Source organism: Lepisma saccharinum, chromosome 4, assembly GCF_977018435.1.
Source record: "Lepisma saccharinum chromosome 4, izLepSacc3.1, whole genome shotgun sequence".
Taxonomy (NCBI): Eukaryota; Metazoa; Arthropoda; class Insecta; order Zygentoma; family Lepismatidae; genus Lepisma; species Lepisma saccharinum.
Window position 1 is genome coordinate 113756528 of NC_139232.1, and position 14266 is coordinate 113770793.

Genomic DNA, 14266 nt, shown 5'->3' on the forward strand with positions numbered 1-14266 from the left:
CACCCCCTCTTCCCTCCCCTGGTATTTTTATATATAGCGCTGTGGCTAAGGTGAAGATGACAATATTATTAACCGGGAATCCCTTATTTTTTGACTTCATATGAACACCATTGGATTATTGAAATGGGTGATGCCGCCAAATCTAGGAGGTGAAAACTAAGAATAAATTGCCATCACTTTAAAGTTAACGGTAATAGCAGCACCCCCACCCCTCTGACACCTAAAATTACCCTAGTAGGCACTTTATGCAGCCTTCGTTAATCTAGCTCCTTGAAAGTCATCTTTATCTCTATTAGTGGTGAAATGTAGCTCTTTTATGCACATCAGGTTTGGCAACACTGCCAGGATGGCCCTATGAGGCAAGGAGAAATGCATTAGGTTAATGGGACCAATATTTTATTCATTCTCTTGGGAATATCAAACATCCAATGATGTAGAAAAGTACATGAACGGAAAAAGGACACGTTGAACTATGTCATAGTAGAAGGAAAAGTCGAAACTCCCATTTGATTAGCCGTAACTTGAAGTTGAAGTTGATTCCCCATAAGGAATACATGGGATTCTGTAAATGCTTATTATTCATATTTTTCAAACATCGTGTCTAGCTTACTAATCAACTTGAAAAACAGTTTCCACTTGCAATATGCAGAGAAATTCATACTTTCTTGTGTACTAAACCCTTTTTTAAATAGCAGTGCCCAATCCGACGATATTGAAATAAATGCACAACTAGTGCGTAATTGTCCCTCCTCGCCTTAAGATAAAAGAAAATCTTGCAGTCAAAAGTGTGACAGATAAATTTATAGACAAAAATGTAGAGTTCGTCACTTGCCGTCCAAGTCTTGAATGGCCTAGAAATAATATGTACTAATTATTGTATTTTGAAACTTCTTTACAGAACAACCTCTGACAGTGGATATAAACTTCAACAAGGATAAAAGTGATTACAATATTCTTTGTAAGCTGCAGTTTATATCTATCTCCGAGTTGACATATTGTCGCTTCCAGCACCCAAATGGAACAGGATACAACATTATTGATGGCCTTGGCACAAATATGGTCAGGCAATATGGGAATGGCCTAGCAGTTGGTGAGTGCGGAATTACCCTTATGAACTACACAGATGATCAACTCGGCCGGTGGAAATGTGTTGTTGGTTTACAAATAAACAGTACTCACTTTGCTGAATTTTCAGCATATGCTATGTTAACGGAGCCCAGACAAAGTAAGTTGATTTCAGGATTTATTTTTCCTTAAGCTTTTGACACAAAATAGCATGGGTCACAACTCTTCATGATAATCTTAAATGTCTGCTTTCAGTGCAGGGGTACCATATTTTTAAATGTAAAAAGATGCACATAACTGGCTACCTGAAACAGTTGATTGCAATGACAACTCTTAACTCAAATAGTTGAGTAAAAATTGCTAGGATAAATGTAACTAGCATTGACTGTATTTAAATAACAAGCTTAATTGATTATGTATTCATACTTTTATTTTATCATTGCTTTCAACATACTTATTTAACACTAACTTTTCACTTCATGAGAGATCATAAAATCAAGAACATAAAAAATATCAGTAATTGAAATTCCTGAATGCATACAAATAATTACATCAAGGCTAGTCTCTTTCAGATTCTCATTTTTTACCTGTTAATAGTCACTAAAGGTATTTTCTGTTAAGGTGGCCTATCCTAATGCTGCAAGGAAGTGGGGATCGGGGAAGCGACCAATACAGCATGATAAGAAATGCAGGAGCCAGTAGAACAAGGTTCATGTAGTACTTCTTCCTTCCATGTCGTGTCTCTCGGCACTACTGCTGTTGTCTGGTTGGTCTGGAGCGTAATCCCCGCTCTCCACTTCCCTTGCCAGAACTAGAACCGGGCGCCGTAAGATTGGAAAAGAATAGTAATAGTAGATTTCTCTAGAAATACTAACATTTCCAACTGCTTGTTGGTGAAGAAATGGCATGGCATTCTTTGCATAATAGCAACTAAGAATATATATTCAGACAATTCTAAAAAAATAGTGTGAACAGAAATTTAAGTTGCATATATGTTAGCACTATTGTTGTTATGTCATTTCTGTTTAAACTCTGTTTATTTTTTGATACACACGGCATAATATTCAGTAGTCCAGTGCAATTTGTGCTGTTGCTAACAACTTTTTTTTAACTGCTGTAGGCTTGAAAAACAGAGGCCAACAAAGGATGCTGACTCGTGAAACACAATGTGTAAGGACCATGCAAGGATTAAGTGCTACTATTTTGTGCAGAACTCTCTCTGTATTGACCTACTGTCGGTTCTTGGACCCTTTCAACAATGACATCATTGTTGCTCCTGGTACAGCCAAGCCTACAAACGAAACTGCATATAAATATTTTGGAAATGGCATACTGGCTGGAGAGTGTGGCATTACAATTTCCAATGTGTCAGCAGAACATAACGGGACATGGAGGTGTGCGGCCGGTATAGATGGTGTAGAAACAGAGTTGTGGAATGAAACGTCTCTTATAGTTGAAAGTAAGTGCTTTATATGATTTAAAGATATTAGAAAGATGGGAGAGATTTTCCCAATAATGATTGTCAATATTTGTACATTAATTTTATGTTGTTTTTGTGTCCATGCAGATTATGATCATGAAGATAAATGATAATTAGGTTGGACACTAAAAAGATCATGCTGAGGCCCAGATCCAATCATGGACCTTTCTGTGGTGAAATACAAGTTGACCCAATGTGCTTGCCCACACTGTTGAGAGTTGTAAGAAGTACCATTGGTTGTACTCAAGTGAAATTTGGGGTATTGTCCAAAAAATTGTGAACCACTGTGTCCTCAGGGTCCAAAAGCTTAGAAACTTTTCCAGAACACAACTTCAATATTCGTCACCAAAACACTTCAACTCACAAATGCATATGAAGAAATTGCTGATCATTGTGGAGATATAATATTTCTATAAATAGCCCATGACTCCTTTCCACATGACACATTTTGCTATTTTGATGTGGTTATAAGGGAAGTGAATATAATTCAGGAGTATGACACAATTGTGGTGCCAGTAACGGGTGCACATGTAGAAAGTCAGATAGAAATAATGATGGGAATGAAAACACTGACCCTTTTGCTATTCAAATCATAATCAGTGTTGTGACATTTTTTTACTGTCTTCCTGCATATTCTGTAGTTCTTTTTTTTTTTTTTTTTGTTATTTTACAATGTTTTTCTGCCACTTTTGGCTAGTTGCAATACTGGTGATTAGAAGATACATGCATGACAAATATAAAATTTAGTCTAAATTTGTTGACAGCGATTGGATCTAATGGATTCTTTTAGTTTTCTCTGGCCAATATCATTAAATTTTGTGGCAAGTCGTTTTATAGTTAGTTTCTTGTATTATTTGTGATGACAAAAATTTGCGGTTGCATCTATATATAGACAATTTCTTTTTGGTTGCACTTCCCTTTAAGGACACCACATGGACGAGGTTAAAAATTTTATTTTGTATTGCTTTTCTGCCATTTTTGGCTAATGAGCAGGGGGGAGATGAAATTTATGAAGGGTCATTCAGAAGAGATACACCCATGCTTAGATGGGGTTTGAACCTGGAACCTGGCTACTGAGGTGGCAAAAAATTTAGTTAAACTTACCATAAATTGGACCTAGTGAAAAATTTTAGAGGAGGTGCAAGCAGGGTGTTGGTGATGTGCAATGGCGTATTTTCCATGTTTCCTGGTTTACCAACAACTTTTTTCACATACATATAAATTGGCAGAAAATTTGAAGCTGTTGGACTTCTGTTTGTGTTTTACTTGCATGCCTGCATTGGTGTTTTATTTATACAATAAATAACAATTGTTGCAGTAAACCATGTCAGATTTTCAGAATACGGCACTGGTGATGTGTGGGTAGTTTACTGATCGCAGGTTGTAATTCTTATTGTAGTGTATATTATTCATCATCATCCTTCGCCATTTCCTGCCTCTGGCTGAGTCGACATAGCAGTCAAGCCTCTCCATTTCCTTCTGGTCTTCCACCATTCCTCTCTTTCCACAGTGTTTCAATCTTGCCCTCTTCCCCTAACACTCTCCACTATCTGAACGATATGGTCTCCCCTTTGGCCTTATTCCCACTACTTGTGCAAGGTATGCTCTTACTAGTAGTATTTCTGCACCCATCCTCTTCATGTGTCCGAACCATCTCATCTGTGCCTGATCTATTCTGTCCTGAATCAATATTGTTATACGTTATAAATGATATTTATATCATGTAGGCAATCTTAAAATACTTGTCAACTCAGTGGCCTGGGTATCCTTTTGTGACTATCCTTTCATTAATTTTATGTAATTATCCTTTCGTCCACATTTTCACAATTAGTCTAAGAAAGCAGAAAGTGATACAAAATAAGAAAAAATACAAATACAAAGCAAAGACAATTTTCCATTCAGTGTGAACATGCTGTTTCAAAAATGTGCTTTTAACATCAATACTCATCTTACAGAAGCCAACGTAATCACAGACCAGACTGAGGTGAACACTGAAACAGGAAGATCAGGAGTTCTAAGGTGCGAGTCGGTGGTGAAACGTAGCAGCAAGTATTGCCGATTTGTGAAGCCTGACGGGACAGGAATCAATGCAGTTCCAAAACTAAACACAACTGAATATGAAACAGACATCGACCTGGAGAATGGCATATGTGCACTCACAGTGAAGAAGTTTGCCACAGTGGATCTCGGTCGTTGGAAATGTGTCATTTTCATCAATGATCTCAATCAGGAATTTTCTGTATATCTCACTGTAAAGGAAGCATCATCATCTTCAGAAAGTAAGAAAATACTCTTATCAATGTTATCTCTCTTTAAGTTTTATGAATATTGACATATTTTGGAGTAAATTACAATTATAACAATCAGACTAGAAAAATTACTATGCATTAACGATGAATCATTACATGAACAGTAAATCTCAATATTGGTATTACTTCATGGAAATAACTCTCTGGTATTCCTAAACCTGAAGGTCTAGTACAAATAAACAGTTGTACAAGCTATCAAATTACAGACTTCTCTTTCTTGTTTTTCTTGCTTTATTAACATTTCATAAATAATCCACACAAATTTATAAATTGAAATTTATTCATATTATGGGAATGAGACACGTGGTAGTTTCCGCAAAGCTGTTATTAATTTTGGTGGCCAGAAACGTGCCAAGAAACAACAACAATATGTTCCAATAAGGATCGTGGCAGTGGCCACTGAAATTGATAGAACAAACTAAAAACAGCTTCGTGGAAACCGCGAGTGCTACGTTTCTCTGTAATTAGAAATGTATATTATTCAGATATCATATTTATTAAAATTTTAGTCAGAAGTGCATTCTTATTTTGCAAATTTTGCTCAGTTTTAGGCCATAAAAATTGTAATCCTAGTTATTACCTAGACTGTGCATTGATACTTATGGGGAATAGCAAATTTAAAAGAATTAATGAAATATGTGTGTAAAGCCTTACCCTATGCAATTACCATAGTACGTTATTTACTTTTAAAATTTTACAATTTCATAGCGTCTCATCTAAATTACTTTCAGGCTCTGATCTCGACGATGGAGCTGTTGCAGGCATTGTGATAGCAGTGCTGATTGCTGTTGCTGCAGTTGGATTCCTTGCCTACGCTAAGATCACCAAAAAGTGTTGTTTCACCTGAGCCCAACAGCATCTGGATGTGAGGTAAGTTTTTCTCTGGCTAATTTTTAAATCCGGCTGAAACAGTGAAACCATGCATGCTCTGACAGACTTTTTTGGAGGCTGGGACTGTGTTCAAAATACTTATGGGTGTGTAAGGGGGTGACCTTATGGTAGGACACCCCAAAGTCAACCTCACTTCCAGGTAGTATACCCCGGTAACTACTTCTTGCAGCCCAACGAGACTGGCATCTGGACCTGTGGCCAGTGTTGTCCTGTGTTTTGTGTTGAGTGCCTCTTTACGTAAGCTTTTAATATGGGTAAAGAAATTTTAGTCCTCAGATACAAGTGTTGATTTTTGTTACGATAAGGGGCTGGACCCCATATAATGTGGCAGGTGCAAATCATCCAAGTGTTGATGCACCCAAAACATTTATTTCAATCAATCAATCAAAATACTTACAATTGCCATTGCAGAATCCAAGTATCATGGAAATTATGCAAGTACGAATGCTTAATTAATTTTAAAGCAGTATTTATTTGTGGGTATGTCGAAAATGGGCTGTATGTAGCTGTAACGAAGCTACAAAATTTCTGTAGTTGTAGCAAAAATTTTGCTTCAGCTACATTTCTTCTCTGCATTTTGAGGAAAATGTTGAATGTGACCACAGCGTCAAAGAAAAATTTGACAATAACGCTTACTTTTGCAGTATGTCCATAAAGACAAAGTCTATTACATGGAAATACGTATGGTCTAGATTATAAATATCTTGATATCGCAGATTATAGATATCTGCATAATTTATTTCATTAGTATAGAATAAATCTAACATACAGATAACTAAACTGAACTGACATATATGAATATATTCTGGCTAACAGCTACATTTTTCGAGCTGCATCGCTATTTTGGGGAGAAACATGCCTTGTTTGCTGCACCCCTGGACAAATCCTGAACAAATCCTGTGGATATCCATGGTGTAAGAGACAGGTAACATGTCATTAATTACTGGGTAAAACACATCTTGCAGTGCAAAAATGAGTGATCAATGGATGAACAATGACAAAGCAATAGTGCTAGCATTCAATGGCTCAATACGTTAACAGAATTGATCATTGTTAGTACGAGGGTCACTATTTATATTTTGAGCCTTGGCAACACTGATTGAAGTTAGGCGCGATTTGACGTTTGCACAGAATCGTCTGGCATTATTGACCATAACGTACTTCAAATGTTTTGTCAATAGCTTCATTTGTGTTGTTTATGTTGCCTTGGAGATTGCGCGAAAACAATAAAATGGAATTAACTCGTGAACATTTTCGTTCGATGATTTTTTACGATTTTCGACGTGGATTATCAAGATAAGAGTGCATCGATCAACTTACTTCCACATTTGGCGATGAAGTCCCATCCTTTGCCACTGTGAAACGCTGGTATAACGAATTTAATCATGGCCGCCATTTGCTCACCGACGACATTCGCGAAGGTCGTCCAAAATCAGTTGTTGTTCAAGAAAACATTGATGCTGTGCAAAACCTAATACTGCAAGATCGTCATGTGACATACTGTGAGATTGAGGCAACCATAGGCAATAGTTCCACCAGTTTGACTATGGAACAGTCAAAAAATCGAATTGATGGGTCATCCGCTGTACAGTCCTGATTTGGCACCCAATGACTTCTTCTTGTTCCCGAATGTCAAGAATAAATTGCGTGGACAAAGATTTTCGTCGGCGGAAGACGCCGTTGATGCGTTCAAAAACCATATTATGGAGGTGTCTCAAGAAGATTGGAAAAACTGCTTTGACAAATGGTTCGAACGAATGCAAAAGTATATTGACCATAAAGGAGAATACTTCGAAAAACAATAAAGCAGTTTTCAATGCCAAATTCCTGTTTTTTCATTGTTAGGCTCAAAATATAAATAGTGACCCTCGTACATAGGATCTCACCAGCAAGAAATTATTGTTACAAGAATGATAGACATACACTTTCTGGAATTACAATTACATCATAAAATTTGTTCACAAATTTTAAAATTGCAATATGTTTAGAACACTCGTGCTTGCACATCAATTTCCTCAATATATTTTATGATATTGTATTGACTTTTCTGCAGAAACGATAATTTTCTTTAGTTAATATACAGTTTCCAGATGTATATTAATGTTTCTACTTTTACATCGCTTTTCTGTAACTTTTGCTAATCATGACAATGAGGATGAATGGTTTATTTTGTTATTCTGTTAACTAGAGTCACTTTCTGCCACTTTTGGCTAATTGCGAGAATGAGGATGAAAGATGAGCAATGGTGGAGCAGGAGGATCCATTTTTCCAACTAGGCGTCTTTCATAGTTTTTGTTTTGAGTCCACTATATGCACAGATAAGCTAATCGAGACTGGATCCACATCACTAGTGCCTTTGCCAGGTACCGAACATGGGGCCCTTTGACAAAATTTTCACTGTGTCTTCAGGGAAGCACAGGAAACTTATGTAATGCATCGCTCCACCTGTTGCTCATTTAGCTCTACCAGAGAAGCATCCCCCCGCTATCCGTAATGTTAGTGCAAACATCTAACGAATTACGGAAATTATGATAATAAATGAAGACTAAAATTGGTAAACGATGTAAGTGCCACAATAATTCAAACACCGTTTTCCACGTTAAACTGTGCAATGTGCCATGCTTTATAATGTGGCAAACGTGAAAAGTGGCTGGTAGCCCTCTAAGTAGTTCAAAGGGCATGTAAAGAGGTCACTAGTGTGAACGTTCTTACGGGCTGATGTGCTGAACGATGCGATTTTCCAACACTTTCACTTTTGGCACTTACAACGTTTACCACTTTTAGTCCTCAAATAATGATCTACTTTCCAGTAAGTACAACTATCATACTAGGGGCTTATTTTGAATATCTATGTGGCAGTTTCAGTTTTTTTTAATGCAGAAGTAGTGCAAAAGTAGCGAAGTAGCAAGTAGCGCATATGAGTAGCGTAGCGATCTACTTTTTGGTAAATGAAACTGCAGCTGTAGCGAAGCTACATTTTTAGGAGAGTAGTGGTAGCTGTAACGAAGCTACTTTTAAAATGTAGCGTTCTGACAACTGCTCTAATGTGTAACTTATATCCTGACAATATTATTACAATATCCTTAGAAGCATTTATGTATCACAGGCTTTATCTTGATTTTCTTTTAATTGTTCTTTGCTTTATTAGAATTAAATAAGATTGTTCATATTGATAGACTGAAAAGAGGCTGTATTTGCTGATGCAATTGTGCCATTGTGGTTAGAATGCACTGAATTTGATGGCATCTTGGAAAATATCTGTTGTTTGTTTGAGATGTGCTTTTCGTGTGTAACAATTTATAAAGCTGTATAGGTATTATTGTTAAGTTAAAATCATGTTTAAAGATAAATTTATACTGACTGACTTGATTAAGTATCTTTTTGGCTCTTAACTCTTAGGTATAACTTGACTAAAGTTGTGAAAACCATTACTGTTAATTATTACTAATTATTACGTGTTTTCTCTTCATAGGAAAAAATAGATGAGAATGTTGTATGATTGTGAGGAACTTAGATGCAGTGTTATCCATTTCAACTTGAGGATCTACAAATGGACAATATCAGACACATGACAATGTAAAAGTGCCATAGTTCACATTTGTTTTGTTTGAGTAGGAGGAACGAACATGTGATCATGGATGTTTGGAAAGTACTTGCAAGTAAACCTAAGCATAATTTGAGTAGACATTATTATTTCGTTAAGTAAGCTTGAAAAATTGAAACAATATATATGCTATCCTGGTGACAAATGACGAACAGATTCTCTAGGGCTATCTTGGAAACTCATCTGTATCAATATCAATATGTTTATTCATCATTAAGCATTACAATAATGCAATAGATGTCGTCATTGGTACAAATATAAAACATAACAAATGTAAGACATAATACAAGAATAGCATATACAGGGTGTCATTTTAATGGTGCCCACGGTCCACGGAAATGTATAGAGGACATCAAAACAAACAACTTTTCTCAGCAACATTTTTCTCGTTGGTGCATCATTTCGGCACTACAGTCGTTCAAAAAAGCCTGTTTTGCCACCTGAATACTGGCAACCTCACACAACATTTGATTGCATTTGTGACGTCATATCCTGTCGTGAAGCGATACGTTCCAGGGTTGCCAGGAACACACATATTCTGTCAAAAATGACATAGCTACAATCAGCCACATTATGTACCATAAAACAAAACGAGAAAACACGTTCTGTAATCTAACAGGAAGTAAACAAACAATACGAAAAATGGTAGAAAGAAAATAGAATTCAAGTGGAAGTGGTCATATCGAATTTTGTCTCAGCTTACATGTCAAATATTTGCAAATCTAGTTAGCAAGTTGGCATCTACAATTTAGTGTATCCACTTCGTCCTTCTGATACTAGTTGTCTGTGACACACTGAACAGATGACAAAATAGAAATGAAAGAACTCAAAATTCCAAAGATAAGCAACACATAATATAATGTTCAGGGCATTATGAGGCAAGTGGCAAAAATGGTTGAAAATACATGGATATAAGTAGTAGTAAAACAAGCTCTCCGACGACTATGTTCATCTACGACCCGGATACACATGTAATAGTTTGCAACTGTGAACAGGGGAGTATATTCACTACTGTTTCACAATTAGATTGTTACTGTGTTTGTACGTGTTTTAGCTGTAATGTAACAACATGAATCTCTGATACTTCCATTATCAGCACAAAAGTACCACAAGGCATCTGGACACAAACCTGTAGATATCAACCTTGCAACGAGATTTGGAAATATAATTGATATGTAGCTGGGCGTAAACAGCCACATGTAAGCTGTAAGTCCAATAAAATTTATTGTTGTTGATATTTGACATGTAGGCTGAGACAATATCCGATATTGACACTTCATTTTGAACACATGTTTTACCATTTCTCATATCGTTGGTTCACTTCCCCCTTCCCCTGAGATGACTGCTGATCTTCTGGCTGGTAGGCTATGTTGTTCGGTTTACTGGATGCGTTTCTCCCTTCGTTTTACAGTTAATAATGTGGTTGGCAGTTTGTCATTTTTCACAAAATTTGTGTGTTCCTTGCAACACTGCCATGCACTGTTTGCCGCAGGAAATGAGGTCACAGATACAATCAAATGTTGTGTTTGGTTGCCCGCATCCAGGCAGCAAAACAGTATTTTTTTGAAAGGTTGTAGCGTCGAATCGACGCACCGAGAAATATGTTACTGAGAAAAGTTGTTTGCTTTGATGTCTTCTATACGAATCTTTGGTCCGTGGGTGCCATTAAAATGACACCCTGTATATCTAAATATAAAACTTAATACAAGAATAGCATAAACAAGCCTACATATATAATAAATATATAGGGTGAGTATGGAGAGGACAGTATTACATATATTATGAGTTCTAGAAATTTAAATCATCTTTTGAGTGCAGAATAAATTCATCTATTGAGTAGAAAACCTTTTCTCTTAGTCAGGTTTGCAGCGCCTTCTAAATTTTCAAGAGGTGCATAGTGAGCTGTCCCTAGTAGCTGGTTGAAGTGTTTTATTCCCATGTGCTTGTAATTATTTTGTACTTAGCTTAGCCCGAGAGAATCAAACAATAAATATATATATATATATCGAGTATGTTTAGATTTACTTGTATTCTTCTACCACATGGATCATCACACATAATCATCTAAAAGTTCCCCGTTTTGTTTAATTTTGTTAATAAACTACTTTCATGTTTGTTTCTATTTTCGTTTTTTCCATTTTGCTTGTACTGGAATCTCTGCACAAGTAGTTACTCAAAAGGGCTTGACCAACAAACATGTGAGGGGAAGTGAGTGCACGGAGGAGTAAATGCAGCTACATGTACCAGCCATTTGCAGCAGGGCACACTTTTTGTTCTGTTCACATGGTTTCTCCCCTTCTCTACTGCCTTGCTCCACAGATTCCTGAGAGAGAGTGTAAGCCCCAATTTTACAATAAATGTATGTTGTCTTTGATCCTGCAGCACAGTTAACAAAGGCCTAAATGAAAGAGACAACAAGTATTTTGTGAAATTTATAGAAGTCTTATTTTCTAATAAACTGAAGGAAATATTACTAAACTTTTGAAAAGTCGGTACAGTTAAATCCAAAGATGTAAAGTGACAAAAAGAAGCAAACATAGTACTGTCGTGGAGAAAAATAACATCAAAGGACAAGTCACCAGTTACAGTTAGTATGGAAGTTTCCAAAACACGATGACAAAATTGAAGAATAATTCCAGGTTTTGACAACATAAATTTACCAAATATCAAATCTAAATTTGTATGGTGTATGTTCATTGATTCTTAAATTACTAGAGTTCTTTCTTGGAAAGGAGGGGAATGTAAAAAAAAATATATATATATATTGTTGCTGCAGGCTGAAGGTCCAGCATGCTCCTAACCTACAAACACCACCATTTACACTGCACATTATATGACAACACAATTACCATGTGATCATTAAAATGTCATAGGTTCGATACAAAGATCATTCCTTTTCTTCTTGCATCTCCAGCATCCTCGACACAAAACCTACCTCTACCTTTGTCTGCAAAATTTTTCATTGCTCTCATAAATCCATTAAAATTTATATGTAGGTTTTATGACAGACAACACAGCATTCTGTCATATTTGAATCTTTTCAGGTATTAAAATATTTCACTGCGAACAGACAATATTCGGAAGTTTTCTAATTGTATGTAGGTCAAAAGTTCCCAAATTGTAATCTTTCAAATGTCACAGTACCTTATTTTAAAGCTAATTTGTATAATTGTACTACACCATGGCAACTGGCTGCCATAACATTTTATTTTAAATAGATATTAGAATCATGCAGAACACATATTTTCTGCCTTATAGATCAAATGAAATCTGTTTTATGTTGTTTTGGAAAATAATGTAAAGACGTTGAAAATGTACAAGAGATTTTATTAGAAAATATAAATTTCAAGTAAATGGAGCAAGATACAACTGTTATTGGATGGTAGAGTGGGATGTATAATTATTACCAAACAAACTGTGTCACCATTTTCTCTCTCTTTGTTTTAAGCAATGAGAGTTTCAAAAATTGAAACAAAATATCAAAGAATCTGTACATGCATACACAAAAATACAATCCTTAAAAACAAGTAGGATGCAAGAGAAAAATTAACGAAAATGGTCATGGACAATTTGACGAGGAATATTTTGTGCATCCCACTGTACATGAAATTGTGATATTCATATATCTATTGGAAAAATTGTTGTTCATGTTATAAATTATTTGTTTTGGTTTTAATAATTATATTTAAGCCAGTTTCCATAGTGCCACTTTTCAAAGAAATTGTAATCTCCATAGTTCACATTTAAAAGATTTGAAATACAGTATGTAACATTCTTATTCGTACACACGGATTTTCAAAGAAAATGCTGTAATATCTGAAGGGAAATACACTCTTTTGAAATTGTTTCTTTACAATTCAATAACTAATATCATTAGGAACATAAAATCTTACCCAAATTCTGTATAACCAATGACAATAATAAATTAAATGAAACTGAAAGAGAAACATGCCATTTTTTGTACAACTTTTCTATTCGTGCACTTAATAATATAAAAGAAAAAAAAGTATATTCAGAGCAAATTGACTGACAGTTCTAATACTTTGATGCGTATCCTTTGGCTTTAATTACTGCTTGACACCTGTTCTTCATAGAATTAACCAGTTTCCAACATGTTTCAGAGCTTATTTTATTCCACTCGGCTTGCACAACAATTTTCAACTCTTGTTTGGACTTGACGCCTGTTTTATGGACTCGCCTCTTCAAAATTTCCCATAAATGCTCAATGGGATTTAAGTCTGGACTTTGAGCTGGTGTTTGTAGTAGTTTGGGCACATTAGATATTAGCCAATTCATGTTAACTCGCACCTTATGCTTACTATTATCTTGTTGGAATCTGTAGATAGGCGGCATGTCCATTTTTTGAGCACTCTGCTTTACATTGTTCTTCAATAGGTCCAAATAGACATATGCATCCATGATACCATCATTAAACTGGATGGTACCAACACCTTTGGATGACATACAGCCCCAAATCATTAATGACCCATCACCATGTTTAACTGTTGGAACTGTGTTAATGTGATCATTGTCTTTATTTGATTTTCCCCAGACCCTATTTATCCCATCTGATCCGTATATATTAATCTTGGACTCGTCTGACCATATGACACTATCCCAAAATTCCTGGTCCTTGTGGATGTGCTCTTTCGCTAATGAAAGTCTATTCCTGCGATTCACCTTATTTATATACGGCCTCTTTCGTGGTATTCTGCCATGATATCCATGCTTCCACAAGGCACGTCGGACAGTTTGATCGGACATCATCTTGCCAGCAACATTTTCTACTAACGGTCGTAACTGAGGAACACTTAGTCAGGGGTTTTCTCGCACTCTTTTTAAAATAAAGCGTTCATCACGTTTATTCAACCGTCTCTCTTTTGGTTTTCTCGGCACATTCATTGTTGAACCTTCCTC

The 14266-nt window shown here is 36.0% G+C and overlaps 1 protein-coding gene across 1 annotated transcript in view; it reads left to right on the top strand.

Annotated features, from left to right (window-relative positions):
* LOC145986794 (uncharacterized) overlaps window positions 1-11354 on the top strand; it is a 30731-nt gene extending 19377 nt beyond the window's left edge. The window contains exons 4-8 of the mRNA XM_083121221.1: window positions 899-1225; window positions 2186-2524; window positions 4501-4824; window positions 5586-5724; window positions 9218-11354. Of these exons, the coding sequence (XP_082977347.1) occupies window positions 899-1225; window positions 2186-2524; window positions 4501-4824; window positions 5586-5701 (1106 nt within the window). The 3' untranslated portion in view covers window positions 5702-5724; window positions 9218-11354. The remainder of the gene's footprint in view (window positions 1-898; window positions 1226-2185; window positions 2525-4500; window positions 4825-5585; window positions 5725-9217) is intronic.
* Window positions 11355-14266: the final 2912 nt, after the last annotated feature.